Source organism: Mustela lutreola, chromosome 1 (genome assembly GCF_030435805.1).
Source record: "Mustela lutreola isolate mMusLut2 chromosome 1, mMusLut2.pri, whole genome shotgun sequence".
NCBI lineage: Eukaryota > Metazoa > Chordata > Mammalia > Carnivora > Mustelidae > Mustela > Mustela lutreola.
Window position 1 is genome coordinate 118748328 of NC_081290.1, and position 23272 is coordinate 118771599.

A 23272-nucleotide genomic window follows, 5' to 3' on the forward strand; every position below is an offset into this window, starting at 1 on the left:
TATTTTTTAGTCTGTTTCATTTATTTCCACCCTCATATTTGTCATTTTCTTCCCTCTACTAGCTTTAGGTTTGAGGTCTCACTTTAAGTACATGAGTACCAACTTCAGGTCAGCCCTCATTGCTGGCAGTACTGCCACACTCTCCAGTCTTCCACTCTTCCTCTCTTTTAGACAACTGTTTTCTACTTCCTTCTTGGTCTTTAACCTCTAGCATTCCTCTTTTCACCCTTCACTCTCAGATAATGACCTTACTTTCTATTTCACAAAGAAAATGAAGAGAGAATATCCACCTGTTCCCACCTTCACATCTACTCTGTACCTGTCCCCATGCCATGTTCTCCTTTCTTCTAGTTACAATAGTGTGCCAAGCTTTCACCTGTCCAAGATCAGCCCTCCACTGTGAACCAGAGCCCATACCTTCACACCCTTCCCAGCACTCTGCTCCCTGATTCCTCTCCTCCCTCTGCTGGGTCATCAGTTTTTCATCTGTCTACTGAATCATTGCCATTAGCATAGAAATATGCTGTAATATTTGTTCTCTTATTTCAAAAAAACAAAAACAAAAACAAAAAAAAAAACAAACAAACCTCTCCCTTGACTCTCCACAGCTGCCTTTATCAATCACCCATTTCCTTCCAACAAAACTCCTTGAAAGAAACTATATAAGCTTGCTATTTTCACTTCCTCTTCTCTATTTTTTCCTAGACCTCTAATCAATCCCACTGTGGAATGAAGCAGCTCTTGTCAAGTGACACCACATGGCCAGATTCAGGGATCAGTTCTCAATTTCTATCCTCTTCACCCTGACAGGAGCATTTGAAGCACTTGATCATGCCTTCCTTTTTTAAATAACAGTGTTACTAAGATATAATTTATATACCATAAAATTAACCTTTAAAATTAGAGTTTAGTAATTTTTACTATATTTGCAGAGTTGTGCAACTGTCTACACCATTTAATTCCAGAACATTTCATCACTCCCAAGAACAAACCCTGCACTCATCTGCAGTACCTCCCATTGCTCATTCCTGGCAGCCACTGAGCTATTCTATCTCTGTAAATTTGTGCATTCTCAACATTTCATGTAAATGGAGTAATGTATCCTTTTATGTCTGCTTTCTTTTACCTAGTGTAATATTTTTGAGATTCATCTATGTTATAGCATGCATCAGTACTTCATTCCTTTTTATAACTGAATAGTATTCCATTTTACAGACAGACACGTTTTGCTTATCCATACATCAGTTGATGGATGTATGAATTGTTTCCACTTTTTATCTATAACAAACAATGCTATTTTGAACTTTCGTGTATAAGTCTTTATGTAGATGAATGTTTTAGAATTGCTGGATTACATGGCAACTGTATTTGTCCCTTCCTTGCTAAAAGTCTTTGCCCTTGCCTTTTAGGACATTCTATTAGTTTTTCCTTCTACCTCACTGTCCACTCCTCAGTTTCTCTGAGTCTTCTCTCTCTGTCCTTGGCATAATTGGGATATCAGTTTGTAGTCGATCTCTTCCCGTCTCTATTTAGATACACTCCTTAGTTGACCTCTTCTAATTACTTAGCTTTTAAATACCAATTACTACTGATAGATGACTCCCAAACTTGTATTTTTAGTTGAAGCTTCTCATCTCCAGCCACTATATTCAACTCCCTAAATGACATTTCCACCTCTCTATGTTATGTGCATCTCAAACTATGCATGCGCAAAGTTATTAGTTTAAAGTTTTAAGCATGTTTAAAGCTATATATTCCTGATTTACCCACAAAATCTGTACCTCCTGCTATCTTTTCTAACTCCATGATGACCGTTTCTTCCTTTCAGTGTTCAGACCAAAAACTTTGGCATCATCCTTGACTCCTGCCTGCCCCATGTCCAGTGCATCAGCTAATCCTGTTGCCTCCACATTCAGGATATATCCAGAATCTAAAGTCTTCTCCCCACTTCCTGGATTAAAGCCACAAGCATCTCCATGACTTCCTAGTTGGTCTGCTTGCATCACTCTGCCCCTTCTACAGTCTTTTCTCCATGTAGCAGTAAAGACCCTTTTAAAATGAAAGTCAGATGTGTTCACTTTTATGTTCAGCATCTTCCAAAAATTTTTCTATTTGCTCTGGGTAAAAACAAAAATGTTTAAAATGCCTACAAGTATACATGGTCTGGGCCCTCTGTCACATCACGGACTTCATCTCTTGCCAATGTTCATACTCGTTCACCTCCAGCCACAGCGACCTCCTTGCTGTTCTTCAGACTTGAGAATCATGTTTCATCCCGGGACTTTGCTCTGCTCTTTTCTCTATCTGGAATGCTCCTCCCAGACATCCTTTTCAGATACTTTATTTTTTTTTTTTTTTAGGTCTGTGGTGAAGACTGCTAGTGGCCTCCCAAGAGCTATTCTCCCTCCCTTGCTTGGCGGGGTACAGTGATATAAAACTACTTTCCCTAACTTCCCAGGCAGCGATGTGTCACCAGGGGGCTAAATTTTGACCCAATAAGAGTTAAGCAGTTGGGTTTTTCTTTAAGGTGGGCTGTGCCTTTCCTTGGCCCTCCCCTTGCCCTCCCTCTATCCCACCATGTCTGTAACACAAAACCATGAGGGTTCCTGCCCTCATAGAACTTATGTCTGGTTAGGGGGAAAAGACAGCAAATAAACTTAAATAAATACACAGTATGTCAGATGGCATGATGTGGAGTGGAGATAAAGAAAGCAAAATCAAGGAAATGGGGAATTGAGCGTAGGGGAGAATTCTGCTCTTTGTTATATAATGTCAAAGAAGGCTTTACTGATAAAGTAGTATTTGAGCAAAATGTTGCATCAGTTTGGATTAGGTTTCCTTGCATATGAATTAACCCCAAACAACATTGACTTAAACAAGATAGAAATGTATTTTTCTGAAATAAACAAAACCTTCACATCAGGCTGGGGATGGCAACAAGACTTTATGAGGTAGCTTCCAACTCCACACCCCGTTGCAGTGTGCTCCTGGCCTGAGGAGTTGCCATCTGCTTACCTTCTAGGCCACAGCAGACATGTGGCCTCCTTAAACTACCACTAATCATTCTGTTTGCCCTGGGTTTTATACATTATTACTTTACTTTTCACTGTCACTTCAGCCAAGAGAAAGGTTTTAAGAGCCGACTTTCCCACTATCTGTACAATTTTGGGCAGCTCATTTTAGTTCTCTGAGCCCCTGGACTTCATTTTTGTAATAAAGGAATTGGAGTAGACCTCTCTTCAGCTCAAAAACTGAGTAGTTCTTTTTTTCTAAGATTTTATTTATTTATTTGTCAGAGAGCAAGACAGCATAAGCTGGGGGAAGGGGCAGAGGGAGAGGGAGAAGCAGGCTCCCCACTGAGCAGGGAGCCCAATGTGGGGCTCGATCCCAGAACCCTGGGATCATAACCTGAGCCGAAGGCAGACGCTTAACTGACTAAGCTACCCAGGCATCCCAAGAACTGAGTGGTACTAAAATAAACATCTAATTTCTTAATTTTCCATCTAATTTTTCATATATAAACATGAAACTTAATATGACCAGCTATAATCAAACAATTCAGTTAATGTTCATTTAAGTTCATTTTTTTTTTTTTTTTTGCCTTAACGTTTATTTTCAAAACCCTATTTACTTCTTGGCAAGTTTAAAAACTTCACATCAGCAGCACATATTGTTTTAAGGTGTTTTGTTGTGGTGGTTTTTAATATACCTGCCCAGCATCCATCTCAGGGATATTCCTTGAGACCAGAAGTGGGGTGGTAGGATGAATTTAGGTAGGTGTACTTTTTAAAATCTACAGAAGACATTCCGATCTGCACTTCTGGGTGTAAGAACCACTTCTGCATGGCATTCCTTCTAGTGTCCGTAATCTCCCTTTGGAATAAGCTTTCAGAATATCCTGTTTTAAGGTCCCATCACCCTGCGTGATCCTGTCCTCTAAGTTAGCAAGAACATGAAACCAAAAGGTTGCATTTAGGATGAGATGATAAATGTTCTCATTGATTGATCATTGGTTTTGATTATTAAGAATAAATGACAAAAAATTTTAAGCAAGTTTTTATATTGCTAATAGAAGGAAAATTTATGAAAGTCTGTGCAGTTACTTTCTGCCTGAATTTTTTCCTGATAAAAGACCTGAAGTCAAAGATGTGAATGAGTAATTTTGTAAAACAGTAGTTGGCCTGTGTGAATATGAGGAGACCTCAGAGTTACTGCCCTGTGTCTCTGGGAGTGTCTTCTCTAAGGTGAGGCTGCCTTGAGCCCATGTCCCAGGACACATGGCTCTACTATGGGGCCGTGTAGTCCAAGTAAAAGCTTCCTGCCTGTTCTTCCCATTTCCATACCAATGCTATTTTAAAAATTAACTTACAAGTTTTGAAAGTGAACATAAACGAAACTGCTAAAATAAGCGTATTGCTTACAGAGGGGAATTAATGGGCTTTATGGTATCACCTGATAATCTGTCAATATTTCCATGTTTCCGGGAGGAAGGTAGATGAAATCATTGAGTTTGAGCATTCATTTGTTCATTGATTGCACAGATATTTAGTGGTTGCCAGCTATTTGCCAAGCACTGTTCTAAGAGTCGGGGCTCCAGCAATTAACAAAGCAGACAGAAGGCTCTGCTGTGATGGCACTTACTTCTGCAGAGGAGGGAAGGAGGGAGCAGTTGGGGAAAACCAGGTGCTAAGGGCTCTTGCTTGGGCTGTACTGCAGACCTGTAATTGATCTCATCTATTTCACAGCACACTTTTAAAAAAATTGTACAGTTTCTATTTACACAGTTTTGCTCACAAAGTTAAACTGATTTTATTCTACAGTACAGACTCACTCTAGAGCTTAGATCAAGATATTTTAATTAGTTATAACTTTAACACTGACCCATTTTTTCACAAAAAAAAAAAAAAGGAGGGAAAGGTTATGTACAAGAAATTAACCCCCGAAAATTCCCTAAAGCATATTAATAACTTTCTCAGAAAACACCCTGGAACATCAGTTAGCACTGTAGCCGACACATAATAGATTAATCAAATTATCAGGAGAATTGCAACCATTTAGTAAATAAACCTCACCATTAAAAAGCCAACTTGGACTTTTTTATTAAAAACAAAGGCTTTTCTCAGAGGATTTTTTTCATGTTTCTTTAAACAAAAAAGGTGTAAAAAAAAAAAAAAGTCAGAGCTGAACATCTCTTTTCTCATACTCTGTTATGTCACCATTTCTTGTTAAGAAGCTTGTGAGTTCAGTGACCATGAAGGAAGGCAAGAGGCTTGGCTCTCTCCAAACAAATGACAAGTGGAGGAGGAAAGTGATCAAGGAAATGAGGAAGTCGAATAACCTTTCTTTAGGAAGTCTAAATGTTAAAAATAAACTTTCCAGGTTCCTTCTATCACAGTTTCCTTCATCATTTGAGCCTTGATTGTGATTTTCTGCCTGGTTCCAAACACCTCTCAAAGCAAAGTACCTGATGATGAAAAGAACAGACTTAGTTTTTGTCATTTTGAAATGCAAGTTCAACAATTGACCAGTACTTAGGATGACTCTTAAGATCAAAAAATAGTTTTTTATGCTTGACAAGGGACAGGTCCTTGGCCAGTCAGTTGAGCTCCTCCTCCTTCTGGTTCACCTGCTATCCCTCTTTTTCAGTCCTGCAGAGCAGACAACTCCTACCCTGCACTTGCCTGGGGCAGACAGGGCCCATACTTAGGACTTACTATTGTGCCCTCACACTGAGAGATTCATATGGACAAATATTAAGTTGAGGCACATTATTTTTTAATGTTGTTAGTCACGTATTAGGGTAAATCAGAGCCTTGATTCACAGGCTGAGAAATCCGTGGCTGGATTTCTCATTCAATTTTTAAAGATGAGACCCTATTAAAACATCTGTAGTGTTGACTGTGGCAGAATTTGTTTTTTGGCCTTTGAAATTTTTTAAGTATGGAGATGACCTAAGTTTTATTGGAGGCATGTAACTCTGCGTTTTTATTTGCTAAATAGGCTCACACTATATATTATAGCACAATTATTGCAGTCTCATTACAAACTTTAGAGACATTTTAATGATTAAATGATCCTTCATCATATAGATGTGCCATAATTACCTATGATAGTAACTTGACTAAAATGCTTACATTTTTTGGCCTATCATAAAAAATAGGATGAATACATTTTTCATATAGTTTTATCCTCCTATCTGATTTTTTCCCTATGATTATCCTGCTAGAATGGTTCAGTAAATGCCAGAGGGTTCAATTTAAAAAGAGTTTTAACTACTAATGCCAAGGAGGAGGAGGAGGGGGAGGAGGGAAGGGGGGGCAGGGGGAGGAGGGGGAGGAGAGGCAGGGGGAGGAGGGGGAGGAGGAAGAGGAGAAGAAAATGGTTTGCAATACAGGATGCAATGTGACTTTCATCCCAAAGTTTCTTTTCTTCTTGCAATTCTAATGTTTCACATGTAACCAAATACAGAAAGTAGTGGTAAGCCCAAGTACTGAGGTCTGACCCTCTGGGTTTATAGCACTGCCACTCACTCAATGGGACAAATAACTCACATTCTTGATGCTTCCATTTCCTCATTAGTTAGATGGTAATAATCATAGTCTCTGCCTCTTTGTGTTGCTGTGACAATTAAATGGATTAACTGACGTAAATCAAGTCTTGGAACCATGCCTAACTCAGAGAAATGTTCACTAAATCTTTATAACAGTAACAACAGCAACACCTAAGAGAAAATTTCCTAATTTTACATTGTCAAAAGTTACTCTTGGGTTTCTATTCCCATGGCATCTCAAACTCCAGAGCAGCTCAAATTCCTTGTGTTAGTCTGTTCCGTGCCTGCAAATACATGCATGGAATGTGCTCTTTTTACAGTCCCTGGAATTCTTAGAATTTCAGTGATATGCACAGATCACACAGCATGTGCCTAGATCCTTAACTCAATCAGTGGCAGATTCTTCTGAGCAAAATGTCTTCCATAGGTGGTTGGCAGTGGTGGGGAAGGGGCTGGCGGGTTATAGTTTTCACCTTCAAGAACAAAAGTTATTAGGGTGCCTGAGTGGCTCAGTCATTAAGCACCTGCCTTCAGCTCAGGTCATGATTCCAGGGTCTTGGGATCACTCCCTACTCAGCAGGAAGCCTGCCTCTCCCTCTGCCCCCCGCACCCCACCGCTTGTCTTCCCTCTCTCACTGTGTCTCTCTCTGTCAAATAAATAAATAAAAGAACAAAAGCTATCATGAAGAAATCACTAAAATAGAGCAGCAAAGTGTGGTGTGAAAAATGCATATCTCCAGTGGAAGGAGAAAACTGGCCACCTCAGTCAACATCTCAGATTGTTGGCCATTTGCCTACTGTAGCTGCATGTCATGAGGGAGGCTGCAGGTGGGTCTCTCCAAGCACATCAGCTTCATTTATCAGAGTAAGACTTTTAGTCCTCTTTGAAATAAATAGGACTAAAAGCCCCACAGAGTTTGGCTGAACCTCATGGAATCAGGAACAGCCCTTAATTAGAAAGTGCAGGTCTAGGTGACCCCCTGGCCCATTTCCACTAAACCTATAGCTGATCTGGGCCTCTTAGCATGCCAATGGCAAAAATGGGAAGGTGGAACCAGAAGAAAAGTGTATAAAGAGAGGAGTTACATCAGTCAGGTTTCTGAAGCAGGGTTTCTCAGGTCCAGCTTTGCTAACATTTTGGGCCAGAGAACTCTTTTTCATGGCAGGCTGTCCTGAGCATTTAAAGAGGGTTAGTCACAATCCTGGCCTCTATCTATTAGATTCTAGTAGCATACACCCTCACCCCCGCATGACAACCAGAAGTGTCTCCAGAAACTGGCTCCTGGTAAGGACCACTGCTTTAAACTACAACTGTAATAGCATGTCTCCTTGTATCCTTGGCCTTGGATGACTGAGGTCCTACTCCTCCTCTGAGAGTTATGAAGAAAGGAGTACTGAGTACCATCTCAGAGTCAGCCGCTGAACTTGACACAATCTGAGATGGATACTCAGAGCATAAAAATAAAACTATCTCTTCTACCAAACCAATAAGGCCAAGGCTCAAATCATGTGTTTCTAAAAAGCTCAATTCCAGCTAAGGCAAAGAAAGTGACCTCCTTCCTTTTCTCAAAGTTCATACATTTGTACTAAAATTGATAACATCAATAAGGTAGCAGGTTTTAAAATTTCATCTAGTTTTCCTACAGTAATTTATGTAATGAAAATATATAGCCTTCAAGGTACATCTTCAAGACTATATCATTAATCCCCTTTAAAAACATGCATTCCTTTAAAAAAAGAAAAAGAAAAATATATATATACACATACACACACTCTATAGTGCTAGTAGTCTACAGTTACTACACTACTCTTTTCTAACAATTTTGTTCTCTCATAAACTTCATGTGGTATTTTCATGTTCTGTGCACAAGTTTAGTCCTTTGTACTTCTTTGGTATATATTATTAATAATTAGTTTATATTTTGAAGTTTATGGTTAATGACAGTCCTGTTTATTTCTATAGAGATTAAATCATCACAAAAATATACTTTCTGTGTACGTAGCTGTTGTAGTTTCTGGTATCTGAATTTTAAGTGATTTGCATTATGTAGTCTCCTTTAATATAAGCTGACAGAAATGGAATCAGCTGCATATTACCTTTTACCTTAGAATATTTCTCCTTTGTGGGGAGACACAGTCAGTGGGGGGCTCAATGGGACACAGTCAATGGGAAGCTCAGTCAGTTCAGCGTCTGCCTTCGACTCAGGTCATGATCCCAGGGTCCTGGAATTGAGTTCTGCATCAGGCTCCCTGCTTGGCAGGAGGCCTGCTTCTCCCTCACCCACTCCCTCTGCTTGTGTTCCCTCTCTGGCTTTCTCTCTCTCTCTGTCAAATAAATAATTAAAATCTGAAAAAATATATATATATTTATCCTTTGCATAAACTACTGAATTGAATTTAGAATTCCCAAATTATCACTGAACCTAAGATGCTGTGTCCTTATTTTAACACCATGAAATGTTGCCAAACAACTGCTCTTGTATTTGTTTTAATATTAAGAGAGAATTAAGTCTGGGTATGAGATTTTTTTTAGCTAATTAGTTTGAAATCTCTCTGCTTTTTCGGTGTGTTTATTTTTCCTGTCTATTCTTATGAAAAATCATCACATGCAAAAAGATTCCCTTTATGAAATACATAACAGCATATATTTGTACCTTTCAGATGTTCTCTTGCTGTTTATCTAAATATTTCTTTTTTAAAAAAGATTTATTCAAGAGACAGAGAGAAAGAGTGAACACAAGTCGGGGGAGGGGCAGATGGAGAGAGAGACTTCCAGCAGACTCCCTGCTGAGCATGGGCTTAATCCCAGATCCTGAGATCATGACCTCAGCCAAAATCAAGAATTGGATGCTCAACTAACTGAGCCACCCAGGTGCCTAATATTTCTTTCATAAATAATCTTGGCAAATATATCAATGAACTCTGTAGTTCGTATTTTTTAAAAAAATTTTGCCTTGCTATCCTTGATTTTCATGAACGTATAAAAGTTCTACAGAGAAATGCAATGGAATAGTTCATTAGTAATCATCAGATTCAGGCAAATTTCACATAACAACAATGTTAATAAAAGCTAGTTTTTACTGAGTGTTTACTTTGCTCTGTACTAAATGTAACTATTTGCTAAATTATTTTCAAAGTTATTTTTATGTAATCCTCATAAAGATATGAGTTTATTGAATATTTATGCTTATAATTGTCCCCATATTATTTTTTTTAATTGCCTGTTATCCTAGTTTCTTGGTCAGTCGCTATCGTGGGTATATTTTGTAGTGGAAAACTGTGTTGTCTGACAATAAATATTAATGGTTCAGAACTTTGCTAGACTTGATGGCTCAAACATTAACAATAATGATATCCAGGCTCACCCAACCTGGTGGTGGGCATGTATTGCAGGGAGCACTGGATGCGGTGCATAAACAATGAATTCTGGAACACTGGAAAGAAATTTTAAAAAATAAATAATTTTTATAAACAACAACAACAACAACAAAGAAATCAGTAAATAAGTAAAAATTCAAGTGCAAAAAAATAATAATAATGATATCCTTAAGAAGTAGAGAAAGACAGGGAGAGGAGAGAAAGAGAAAGAACATGACACTATAATCTCTGTCTCCAGGCCTCTGGTTGAGGCCATATAACCTAGAAACATAAAACAACTAAAATGAAGGTATCAGATGACATGAAATAAAGCATAGATTTTGTGGTGGTGTATTACAGGAATTCAAAGTTCAGAAAGGTCATTAAGACCTGAGGTTAATTAGAAAAGCTCTGTGGACAGTGGATTCTTATCTCAACCTCAAAGGAGGTTAAGATTTGGTTTGGTCTTGGGCAGTTGGTAAGTAGCCAGTGATGAATGGGTGACATTCCATCCAGATGAAGGACAAGCATAAGAAAGCTTTGAAATAAATAAATAGAAAGCAAGCAAGCAAGCAAGCAAGCAAGCAAGCTTTGACATGAGAAAAAGCTTCCAGTATAACAAATACAGCTGATCCAAGGATTTGAATCTTTCCTGAAACACTCACATGATTTTTACACAATTTTAGGAGAAGGACATAGGTTGTATTCATACTCCTTCTGATCTAATATAAAAGCATGAGGATATTTCTGAGGTTGGAAGGAGCCCAAAACTTCTGATAAGAGAAGTCAATATACCAGTGTTTGTTTGCTACTGTGCAACCCATGTTTTCAGAGATATGAGAGAACTAAAAAGGTGGGGTTTTGCCTAGTTATTTCCTTAGTTAAAAATGTATTATACCATACTTTGCCCTATAAAAGAAGATTACAACAGGAACTATTAGCAAATGGTATATATTTTACTTGTTGGTAGTAAATATTTCTGGATGCCTTTCTGACTATGGCATCCTTCATTTCAGTGTTTCTCAGCCCCTTTTTTCCCCTGCCTTTTTCTATTTTTTCTTACCTTCACTCTAGGATGCTAGTTAGATATACTCCCATAATCTCTCATTACACAGAATGGGGAGGGGAGGGCGGGTGATCCTGGGGAAGATTTGTATCAGAATCCAGGAGAGGGACATGGGGACATGGGCTATGTATGGTTTGAACATTCCCCAGGAAAGTATTGGTTACTCCTCTTCCCTGTGCCTTTTGCCATATGACAGTTCTTCTAAGTATTTTAAATTCTATACCTAGGTTGATATTTTTCTGGAATATTATTAATATATTAGGTTACTGGGGCACCTGCATGGCTCAGTGGGTTAAGCTGCTGCCTTCGGCTCAGGTCATGATCTCAGGGTCCAGGGATAGAGTCCCGCTTCGGGCTCTCTGCTCAGCAGGGAGCCTGCTTCTCTCTCTCTCTCTCTCTCTCTCTCTCTGCCTGCCTGTCTGTCTACTTGTGATCTCTTTCTGTCAAATAAATAAATAAAATCTTAAAAAAAAAAATACATTAGGTTACTAATTAGAGTAAATTATCTTCAGTAACTAAATTTGAAAGATTTTTTAAATCTTTCTCTCTTTTAAATTTTATTTTCTAGATCCCCAAATCCAGGAGTGAGGGAGCTCTTCAGGCTCACAGAGTTCCACAACCAGAGCTCTGTGATGGCGTCCCTCAGGTCAGCCTGCGGCTAAGTCGTAGAAAACCCTGCTGGGATGACATGAATTCAGCAGAGGATGCTAATGTTGCAAAGCTGGTATCCAGGTTGGCGTGTTTCTTTTATTTACATGTTATATGTCGTATTGTCTGCTCTGATGTTTAGGCTCACATGTTTTTGCCTAATAGTTCTTATCACTAGAAATGTTTGTGGTTTATTATATATATTTTTTGTTTGTATTTTAAGACAAATTATTTAGTCAATTGGATTATAGTAGTGGGCTCAGGGTTAAAAACTGGATGAGTTACTTTTGGGTTGCTTTTTCATAATATGTTCAGTGGTCAATATTATTTGCAATTAAAATGGACATCTGAGTTGTTACTAGGACCAACAGTCACTAATAAATTTTGCATATAGCCTTTTAGCTATTATGTTGCAAATTATACGAAAACAAACCTCTTTGTATACTTGAAGAAGGCATGCAGTTTTCTTAAAAGAGGTGAAATTGGATCTGAATCTTATTTACTCCTAGCATAGATAATTTTTCCTTCTAAGAATTTTTAATCTTTTGTTATAACTTAAAACATATTTCCATTCCAAAAAACTCCAAAAACTTATTTCCATTCCAAAAAAATCCATTACAAGACAGAGAAAATTGAAAAGTATTTACAACATTAAACAAATAATACAGCTAAAGAGCTTACCACTTTAGATTGCATTATGAAAGAGGGAATTTGTATAAAAGATGAAGAGAATTTAAATAGGAAGAAAAAGAAGGCCCCAACAGGAAGCACGAGAGAAGTATTTGGGAAATAACAAACGGGTGTCATATGGGAAATTGGTTGGAGATAAGGCTGGGAAAATAGAGTGGGGCCAAATCAGAGACGACCTTGAATGCCAACCTGAAATATTTTCGCATTTAATCTTTCCTTCACTGAACAATTGCTCAACACCTAACCTCTGGTTCCAGGAACTGCTCTAGAACAAGGGATGCAGCATTGAACAAAGCCAACCAGGGCCCTGTGTTGGGGGGTGCGGGGGAGGGTGTTGGAAAACACTTAGGAAAAACAAAAAAGCCTGTGAAGATCATTTCAGCTCTAATAAGTGGGCATATTAAGAAACTAATCAGGTGAATGTCACAGACTCAGGCAGAGACAGTTTGAGTAGGCAGGGAAAGCCTAAGTTGATATGTGAAATAGGAGGAGAAAGTGTGTGAGGGTCAAGGAAATGTGCATTTCTATGCAAAAGAACCAATCAAGGGGGACGCTTGGGTTGCCCACTTGGTTAAGTGTCACCTTCAGCTCAGGTCATGATCCCAGAGTCCCAGGATCAGATGGAGCTCTGTATCAGGCTCCCTGCTCAGCGGGGAGTCTGCTTCTCCTCCTCCCAGTCCTGTGCTCATGTGCTCAAGCTCTCTCTCTCAAATAAATAAATAAAATCTTAAAAAAAAAGGCAGTGAGCAAGGAAACCCCTGGCCTTCATCCTACAGGTAATGGGAAGCCAGTAAAAGTTTCAGCTAGGTGGGATAGGTGATAGGAACCATGGTAATTCGGACAGGGAGAGTTTGGAGGAAGTTATAGTATTGGTTCCTTCAATAGTCATTAATCTTTACAGAGGTCTATTTATGTGGCGTTTCCTTGCCAGGTGCTGGCAGTTCAGACAATGAGAGACTTAAGTCCTGCACTTGGGAAGACAGAGGAAAAGTGAATAAAAATTGGTATGATTAGTAAGCACACATATACTAGGTGCCTATCACTGTCCAAGCAGTGGGAAACGGGCTGGTGATAAAGTCATAAGATTCTGGTGTTTTTAAAGAGCTTCTAATACAGGACATAGGGTGCCGTGTGAGGCGAGAGGAAGAGCACAGACCACATTGGGAGAAGAGGGTCAGAGAGGTTTCAGAAAGAGGACGACTTGTGAACTGGCAGTAGTAGGAAAAGTAGAAATCTACTGGGCAGGGGACTTGAGGATAAGGACGCTCCTGGAAGAAAAAAGGTATGTGCTGGGGCATGCAAGGTGGGGAGGATGGCCAGGAGGAGAACCTCAGGTGCAGCTGCAGATTCTGGACACCTGGAGTTTAGGAGGTAGGCAAGGCTAGAGGTGGGCTAAGATACTGAGCTAAATAGGTAAGACCGTGAAAAACTATCCCCCATACGCAAGACTTTGGATTTTTCTCTTGAAAATGACAGAATGTGATTGCAGGAATATAAGGCAGCAAAAGATCTAAGCAGACTTGGATTTATAAAAGCTGGTGTGGCACCAGTGCAGAAGGAGAGGTTGGGGTGCTGGGGGGAGATGAGTGAAAAGACCACACCCCCGATCCACTACCACCTGCCAGCCTCTGAGAGAGGCCGAATGGACAAGTGTGTGCTTTGAGGGAGGGCAGAGAACAGGCTGTTGCTTCCAGGAGTGGACTTGGACCAGAAGGGGTTGGGATTGTTTTTGTGTGTGTTTGACTCCAATTGGAGTATTATAATAATGAGTGAAATGGAATGTAGGCAGATTGTGTGTGTAATACAGAGTCCATGGAGGAAAAGAGACTGGTTTATAAGCTGGGAGGTCATGGAACAAGGTGTTCAGAGGGAATTTGGAAGCCGGGGGTAACCCCCCCCACCCAGGAAAGGAGGCTGTGCACCTGGTGGGCAGCTGTGTTAGAGCAGGGAGGGGAAGGCAGTGTGCAGCCCTCACCGCTGAGGGGTAAGGGTGACACCCATGGAGGAACTGGCCTTGGGCAGTGTGAAAGTTCCGAAAAGAAGAAGGGACACAGAAACATTGGCCCTTTTCAAAGTTTTCTTCTCTAGTTTAAATATCAAGGCCAAGTGTCTGGGTGAGAAGCACTAGTGTAGATGTTATCTTCCCAAATTACTTGGCAGAGAATTATGCCAGGAATGCCATATGTAAAGCAATGAAAATAAAAATTCAAATTTTAGTAGTTTATATCATCATTTTTATTCATCCAGTCAGAAAATGAAAGGGAAAAAAAAAAGTTTCTTGCTCCTAAAGGTAACAAGAAAAGAGCTTCCTGTTTGGAGAATGAATTTGTATTTCTGAGATACAAATCAAGAAGTGAGATATGGAGAGACGGCACAGCTAACGTTGCTCTGGCAACTCTTTGTTCCGCCAGTCAGCATATCTCCAGTTGAAACAAATGTGTGTTAATGTTTATGAATTTTTTATATACTTTCTAAGTTCATAAAGGATGGCCTTGAAGACTTACTCCTGCACACTTGGCAACCTTAGAGATTTAGGTAGAAACCGTGCTGCTCACCGTCACGCAGTAGGATCTCATCCAAGTTCTGTAGTGTCCATGCAGAGAGTTTACTTTTTACATACCATTTAATAGATTGTGAAGAAAATTGTCACAAAATAGGTGGAGATAATTAAAATAAATTTAATTGAAAATAAACTTTAAATCCTTTATATATCTTGAAGTAACAGAATGAATATTAGGCCAATTTTCATTAAATAAACTTATGAGGTGGTTTTCATTTGCAGTTACTTTCTAGAACAAGTTATTATTTAATTCATAAATTTTAAATAAATTAGAAGTGTGTGTGTGTGTTTCTACTTTTTTCCTTAACAGTTCATTAGTTGCACCAGTCTTAAAACAAAAAGGTTGGCAATGTGTATTAAATATAAGCCCATTATCTAATACAAGTTTTTTTAAAAGATTTTATTTATTTATTTGAGAGAAAGAGGGCACAGAGGGAGAGTGAGAGGGAGAAGCAGGCTCCTCACTAAGCAGAGAGCCCAACGTGGGGCTCAGTGCCAGGACCCTGGGATCATGACCTGAGCTAAAGGCAGATGCTTAACCGACTGAGCCACCCAGGTGCCCCTAATACAAACTTTATTTTGGCTTACCAACTTTTTTTTGCAGAATTGTCGAGAAATATTTAGCTGGGCTTTTTCTTGTTTTTGTCTTTTATTTTTTAGTTGCTCTTTGAAAAAGAAAAAAAAAACAATTCAACAAAAATCTATTCTTGTTTGACCCATGATCTGATGAGTTTCGTTTACTTTACAAAACAAAAAACATTCTCTTTGCACTTTAAAATCAGTGTGCCACGTTTATACTCATGGTTTGGTTTTCAGCAGAGTTACCCTATCAGCTAACAACCAAGAAAGAACCTTTGGTACTGAGATTTCCAGAATGGTGAATTGTCCCGTGAATTTTTAAACAACAGGTTAAAGCTGATTTCTCAGGCTTTTGAGGAGCGGTTTTTGGCCAACAGTGTTCTTTGATAACTTTGAATATTTAGAGTTGAAGCCTTGTCCAGTACTTTTGCCCCAGGTTGTCTCACTTTGGTCTTTTTCTCCTTTGTTTCAATTCTTCTGGGGCGTCTCATTTCTTCTTAAGATGTAGTAGAAATACAGGGCACCTGGGTGGCTCTGTCGTCAGGCGTCTGCCTTCAGCTCAGGTCATGATCCCAGGGTCCTGGGATCGAGCCCCACATTGGGCTCCTTGCTCGGCAGGAAGCCTGCTTCTCCTTCTCCCACTCCCCCTGCTTGTATTCCCTCTCTCGCTGTGTTTCTTTCTCTGTCAAATAAATAAATTTAAAAAAAAAAGATGTAGTAGAAATATGAATTGTTTTTCTAATCTTCAGATAGTGGCAACAAAAATAAAAGCAAAGAGAGTAACACACTTAAAATGTGATGTTTTGTGAGTCAAGAGAAGAGCCCAATATCACTTACTGCTTATTGGCTAATTTCTAGCTTGGAACATTATTTATTCAGATGAATATCATTTTTTTTCTGTATTTCTATAATTATCAAAAAATGGCATTGAGGATATAATCATATAAACAACAATCATTTTTCTAATCCTCATAGAATTTCTCACAGTTAGAGTGATTCAGTGAAAAAAGCTTAAGGATAAGTAACTCTTGATTTTGTTAGAGTTCAGTGGAATGCTCTATTTAATACTGAATTCTAAGCCAAAGACAGAGTACTTAATTCAATGAAAGCATTAGCTTTCTAAAACTCACAGCAGCAGTTACTAAAATACTGTTAAGAATTCTTTTTTGTAGGGATGCCTGGGTGGCTTGTTAGGTTGAGCATCCGACTCTTGATTTCTGCTCAGTCATGATCTCAGCGTTGTGAGATCAAGCCCCACATCAGGCTCTATGCTATGCATAGAGCCTGCTTGGGATTCTCTCTCTCCCTCTGCCCCTCCCTGCACCCTCTCTCTCCTTCTCTTAAAAAAGTTTAAAAAAAATTTTTTTTTATAATTAAGATGTGTGTATTACTAAAATTCACAGTAGACTGAAAAGCGTAATATCTGATCTGGCATGCCAGCTTCAAAGGAGCCCATGCCTGTCCTTCTCCACAGTGTAAGTACAGTGTACAAGTTCAGTGGGTAAGAGGCACTCACAGAAATGAGAAGGTTATTGAGCAAGTACATCCCTTAACCATGGCTGGCACATTACAGTTCCTTTTGGTGTACCTGATACTCTCATTCCTTTTAAAGATGCTGAGGAAGAAAAACTATAAACATTAACTAGTATGTTAAGAAATAGGCCACTTAAAAAATTTCCTGGAAGGGAAAGCTACATATCCATGCTCTAAAAGAAAAAGGTTCTATTATAGGTAATGTTTGAGATGTTAAAAGAATTTGAAGCTTCAGGGATAGCCGTCTTACTAAGTGAGCCTTTCGAGCGTTTCTAGCACTATATTTATTACCTTCAGAATCTTTTTAATTTTAGAATTTAAATAAAGAAAAGAATTAATATTTTTAGGTTTTTAGTTAAATAGTATGTACTGTAATGGTCTTTTTGAAAGGCAGTGTATTTCTTTAAATGTGTGATTTTCTTAAAGGCAAAAGGAAAATCTCTAGGTTCATTCTCTAAAGTCAGAGTGGAAACTCAAGAAACCAAGTATTACATGATTAGAATTTATATCAAAAGTCCAGAAAAGGCAAGTTTTTTAAAAAACAGCAAGTTGATTGTGATTGTCTGGTTCTGGGGCTGGGGGAACAGGGAGGGACAGAAATTAATGTAAATGCCCTGAAGAACATTATTTGGTGGGATGAAAATGTAAGTTACTAAAAAAAATCACTGAACCATAGTCTTGAAAAATATGGATCTCAATAACACTGTTTTAAAAATACAAATACCAGCTGCGCACGCTTCTCTCCGTTGTCCTTGTCGCCTACGCTGCCGCCCCATGAGCGCCCCGACGCAGGTGGTCAACTTCGGGCCCGGGCCTGCCAAGCTACCGCGCTCGGTATTGTTAGAGAGCCAAAAAGAACTATTAGACTACAAAGGAACTAGGATTAGTGTTCTTGAAATGAGCCACAGGTCGTCGGATTTTGCCAAGATTATTAACAACACAGAGAATCTTGTGCGGGAATTGTTAGCCATTCCAGATAACTACAAGGTGATTTTTGTGCAAGGAGGTGGGTCTGGCCAGTTCAGTGCTGTCCCCTTAAACCTGATTGGCCGGAAAGCAGGAAGGTGTGCTGACTACGTGGTAACGGGCTCTTGGTCAGCTAAGGCCGCAGAAGAAGCCAAGAAGTTCGGGACTGTGAATATCGTCCACCCCAAACTTGGGAGTTACACGAAAATCCCAGATCCAAGCACCTGGAACCTCAGCCCGGACGCTTCCTATGTGTATTACTGCGCTAACGAGACCGTGCACGGAGTGGAGTTTGACTTTATCCCTGATGTCAAGGGGGCAGTGCTGGTTTGCGACATGTCCTCAAACTTCCTCTCCAAGCCAGTGATGTTTCCAAGTTCGGCGTGATTTTTGCCGGTGCACAGGAGAACGTGGGCTCTGCTGGGGTCACCGTAGTGATCATCCGCGAGGAACTGCTGGGGTTCGCGCTCCGAGAGTGCCCCTCGATCCTGGAATACAAAGTACAGGCTGCAAACAGCTCCTTGTACAACACGCCCCCGTGCTTCAGCATCTACGTCATGGGCTTGGTCCTGGAGTGGATTAAGAACAATGGCGGGGCCGCAGCCATGGAGAAGCTCAGCGCCATCAAATCGCAGATGATTTATGATATTATTGATAATTCTCAAGGATTCTATGTATGTCCAGTGGAGCCCAAGTATAGAAGCAAGATGAATATTCCATTCCGCATTGGCAATGCCAAAGGAGACGATGCTTTAGAAAAAAGATTTCTCGATAAAGCTCTTGAACTCAATATGATCTCCTTGAAAGGACATAGGTCTGTGGGAGGCATCCGGGCCTCTCTGTATAATGCTGTCACGATTGAGGATGTTCAAAAGCTGGCGGCCTTCATGAAGAACTTTCTGGAGATGCATCAGCTATGAACACATCTTGACCAGTATATACTCTGCCCTTGAACAGTGTATAAAATCTAAAGTAACTTGGGAATGAGGACAGAAACCTAGCAAACATGGTATTTTTCTCGAGTGAACGTGCTTATTACAGATCTCAGGTTTTTTTGTTTGTTTGTTTGTTTGTTTTTAAATAACGACAGCAGAACATCCACAGCTCTGCAAAGCTGGTGGGTTTAACGGCCTCCACCTTAATTCTCACATGAACTGGAAGCATTTAAAAAAAAAAAAAAAAATCTCCCTTTAGCTTTTCTAGCGAATTCTAGCTAACTTTGTCTTTGCTGCTACTTTTTCTAGTTAGATCTCAATATTCAAACCGGCCTGTGGCCTTAATGATGCAAATTGAAGTTACTGATTTCTGGAGACACTCAGGCAGGGCACGGAGGCTGGGTGAGGACGGGGATTCAACAGGTGCTGAGTCTTGATCCTTTACAAAATGACATGGTGGCGTCTCCTGGGTTCTGTACCTGGTAATTCGGGTTCACACTGCCTGTGTGGTGATGTTTAGGGGTTCCAGGCTCAAGGGCAAGCTGGGGGATCTTTCTTTATCCTGTTACTCTGGTTAAAGAGATAAAAGTGACATACTATATGTTCACATAGCAAAGTCTGTTTTTAATACCAAATAGTTTATATCTCTGTGCAGTCTGTTTCTAATAATACGGTTCTTGGGGATGCACATAGAGACTAAAGAGAATTTGTTAGAATCCTTAATCTCACGTATTACGGGTTAACGCTTGCAATGGTGTGTCCCTTCTCTCTCTCTTCTCTCTCCAAAATACCTGCTTCACAGGGTTTAGAAGTTCTCTGATTTCCTTTTATGTTCCTTTTAGTGGATAGAAGAGAAGGTTGCTTGGTTGCTATGTTCTTTTTTTTTCGGTTAAGCTGTTAAATTAAAATTCTCTGTTAAGCTCCCTTCTTGTTGGTTCACTTGAGTTTTTTATAGTGTTTGACCAGTGATGCTGTGAGTTCTGGAGAACCTTTGCTAAAGAGTTTTTTCCCTGTTGTTTGTCCATTGTCAGTATTTCTCTTGACTGTGTGGAAGACATGAAAGTCCTAAAACATCTAAACGTTTGTCAATAAATTTCCTTACCTGCTATTTAAAAAAAAAAAAAAAACCAGAAAACCAAACAATTGCTGGGGCAAGAAATGAATATAATCTAACAAGAATATCACTTGATTGCAAATTATGCAACTATTGTTATAAGTAAATGCTACAACAGAGAAAGTTATGTTTGTTAATCTTAAAATAATTTGTTCCTTCAGACTTTTCACTGACTATAACAGAGTCTGGTGGCAGGAATAAAGATTAGTTCCTCTTGAACAGAACGTTGATTCATAAGGAGGGAGAAGAAGATGGAGATAAAGCTATTTGAATGGTTGGAATCTGGAAGAATTCTAAGGTGTGATTTGCTGTAATCAAAAGTTATTGAAATGATCATTATTTCAGGGAGACATAGAAGCAGAAAGAAAAAAGCTCCACCATCTTGGGAGTTTCACCAAAAAAAGTCATAGGTCAATTTTCAGAAGCAGAAAAATTACCCAGTGTGCTTCTATGTCAACAGGCGTTCATGGTCTCCTTCCCCATGGTGGGTGTCCTACAGACGTGTCTGTAGGACAGATTCTCCATTCATCTACAATGAAAGTTTTGCCCTGGTTCTTGCATAAAGTGAGAAACAATTAAGAGTGATTAAAATGCTTTCATTTTCTGCAACCAGAATAAATAAAGTTACCACTTTACCAATTATTTATTTAAAGTAATATGATGAAGCAGGTAGAGCTAAAGAAAGTAGCTGTGTTGCTAAGTTATTTTTAACTTGATAGATAAGTAAGGTAGGCTACAATATGTCACTTTTAAATGTATATTAAAGACAAATCTTTTCTTGAGAGAATATTTCTGCCTGAGAGAGTTGTTCTACTCTAAAAGTGCTTTCTTGTCCATTTATTCTGTTTTCAGTACTTCTGAATTGCATAGTGAATACATTCTTCTTAGAAAAATTAAAAACCTCACCAAAAAGGCTTAAGCTCCCACTGAATCACTTACTCCATAATTCTAACTTTTTCCTCTCTCTTCTTGGGGTAAAGGACTATTATAGATTTGGTTTTGTATTCTTCCAGACTTCTTTCAATGTATTTACACGGGAATATATTTTTACATACTTTCCACTTTTTAAAAAACAGTCTTCGTCATACTGAATGTATTGTGGTGCTTCACCTATCCTTGAAAATTTCCTATTTCCCGAGTGGCTTCCCCCTGTGATATTCTTGCCCTTTCCTTCCCACCTCCAAATTCAGTGACCCTCAGGTCTCCCTCTTTGGCCTCCTGCTCCCCTGTCTCCTGTCCCTTCCACAGTGAATCTAGGCACAGCATGGTAGTTTGTTTTCTTTCTTTCTTTCTTTCTTTCTTTCTTTCTTTCTTTCTTTCTTTCTTTCTTTCTTTCTTTTTTAAGGTTTTATTTATTTATTTGACAGACAGAGATCACAAGTCGGCAGAGAGAGAGGAGGAAGCAGGTTCCCCGCTGAGCAGAAAGCCCAATGCGGGGCTCTATCCCAGGACCCTGGGACCATGACCTGAGCTGAAGGCAGAGGCTTTAACCCACTGAGCAACCCAGGCGCCCCAGCATGGTAGTTTTCAAGTACAGTATCTCAGACCTGAACTCAGTTCTCAGATTCTGGTGCCTGTCAGCTACCTCTACCTCAGCCTTTACCATAAGCTTACCATACCAAACACAACTCAGCTCCTCTTTTCCTCTTCACTTGCTGTGGGTTTCATTCTCTCAAACACAAGATTCAAAATCTTTTCTATAATCAGTCACCAAATCTCATCAGTATTTCATTTTCAGTATCTCCAACATTCCTTTCTCCATTATCTCCATTATCCCCCCCATGAGCTCAGTTCTGAATTAGGCCTCCATCACCTTGTACTTACATAATTACATTTTTCTGCATTTCACTAACCTGCTGGATTCATTCTCCACATAAGTTGGGCCTATTTCTCCATCTTCAACTTCTAACTCTATACAGTGTCTTCTATGCCTGTCTCTCCTATTCAGAACTCTCTACTGAGCCATACTAACACATCATTCTGACTCGCAGACTGGTCAACCTAATCCCTCTTGTACCTCAGACCCTTCCCTTGCTCCCTCTCCCATCATCTGCCCATAGCCAGCCAATTCCCAAATACTTTTTTACTATCTTACTGTCTTTATTTTGCCTCATTACTACTCCACTCCTTAGCACCTCAGCAGACCCAGGAACTTTTAAAAAGGTCATACTCCTGCTCAGAACTACTGAGTGACTCACATGTGCCTAGCCTACGAGAGACTCCTTGCTCCATCCTCTGCTTGTCTTAACAGTTTTTTCTCCCTCAGCTCTATGCTTGCCTTTTTCTCATCCCTACAGCCACCACATAACCCACACTTTCTGGGGCCATCTCAGTTCCAGACACTGGCATATTTCAAATACATTGCAGGTTTGGTGTCCAGATGACCACAATAAGGCACATATCTCAGTAAAGTGAGTCAAATAAATTTTTTTATTTCCCAGTGCATTTAAATTTATACTATAATCTATTAGGTATGCTATATAATATTATGTTTAAAACAATATATGTAATTTTAACATTTAGCACTTTATTGCTAAAAAATGCTGACCATTATCTAAGCTTTCAGTGAGTCATCATCACAGATCACATAACAAATATAATAATAATAATGAAAAAGTTTGAAATATTGTGAAATTACCAAAATGTGACCCAGAGATATGAAGTAAGCAACTACTGATGGAAAAGTGGCACCAATAGACTTACTCAATGCAGAGTTGCCACAAACCTTCAATTTATAAAAAATGCAGTATCTTCAAAGTGTATAAAGTGAAACTCAAAAAAACAAGGTATGCCTATATTCTCTTTAAGATTAGACCCTGTATTTTGATTTAATAGTATTTTGTCTTGATACTTGCCTTAAAAATTATAGAGCAAAATGATAAAATAGGGAGCCCCCATCTCATTTCCCCCCACAGCAACAGTAAGTTGGTAGTTATCCATGGACAAAAGTGCCTCTGTGGGAGCTTCAGTATCTAAGTAGAAGGTTGCAAAACCCTAGTAGAGCCCAAGACTGAAGAAGTCCATTTTGAAAGAACATGGCTGCACCCAGGTGGTAGACTCACAAACTGTAGTTTTGTAAGCTACAGACCCAGAAAACAGCCCAGTCTACCTACAGGCCTGGCTCCAGCCACATTTGGCCCTACTGCTGTTGCTAGCACCATCTTCCAAGCAACCAAGGAGGGGCCACACCCACCCATATTGGTCCGGTGACCTCAGTTTCAGCTGTGGACCCTGAAGTGCCATATGACTAGGCTCCAGCCCCTCTCAGCCTTAG

General features: G+C 39.5%; 2 protein-coding genes across 10 annotated transcripts in view; both read left to right on the forward strand.

Moving 5' to 3' along the window:
• Positions 1-23272, forward strand: part of FAM13A (family with sequence similarity 13 member A) — a 368957-nt gene that overhangs the window by 222253 nt on the left and 123432 nt on the right. For all 9 annotated transcript variants that reach the window (XM_059172961.1, XM_059172915.1, XM_059172900.1 and 6 more), the window contains one exon: positions 11542-11705. In XM_059172961.1, the coding sequence (XP_059028944.1) occupies positions 11542-11705 (164 nt within the window). The remainder of the gene's footprint in view (positions 1-11541; positions 11706-23272) is intronic.
• Positions 17656-18999, forward strand: LOC131830618 (phosphoserine aminotransferase-like). The gene is given in 2 exon segments (XM_059173036.1): positions 17656-18310; positions 18313-18999. Coding segments are annotated over 2 exon segments (1197 nt in total). The 5' UTR covers positions 17656-17670; the 3' UTR covers positions 18870-18999.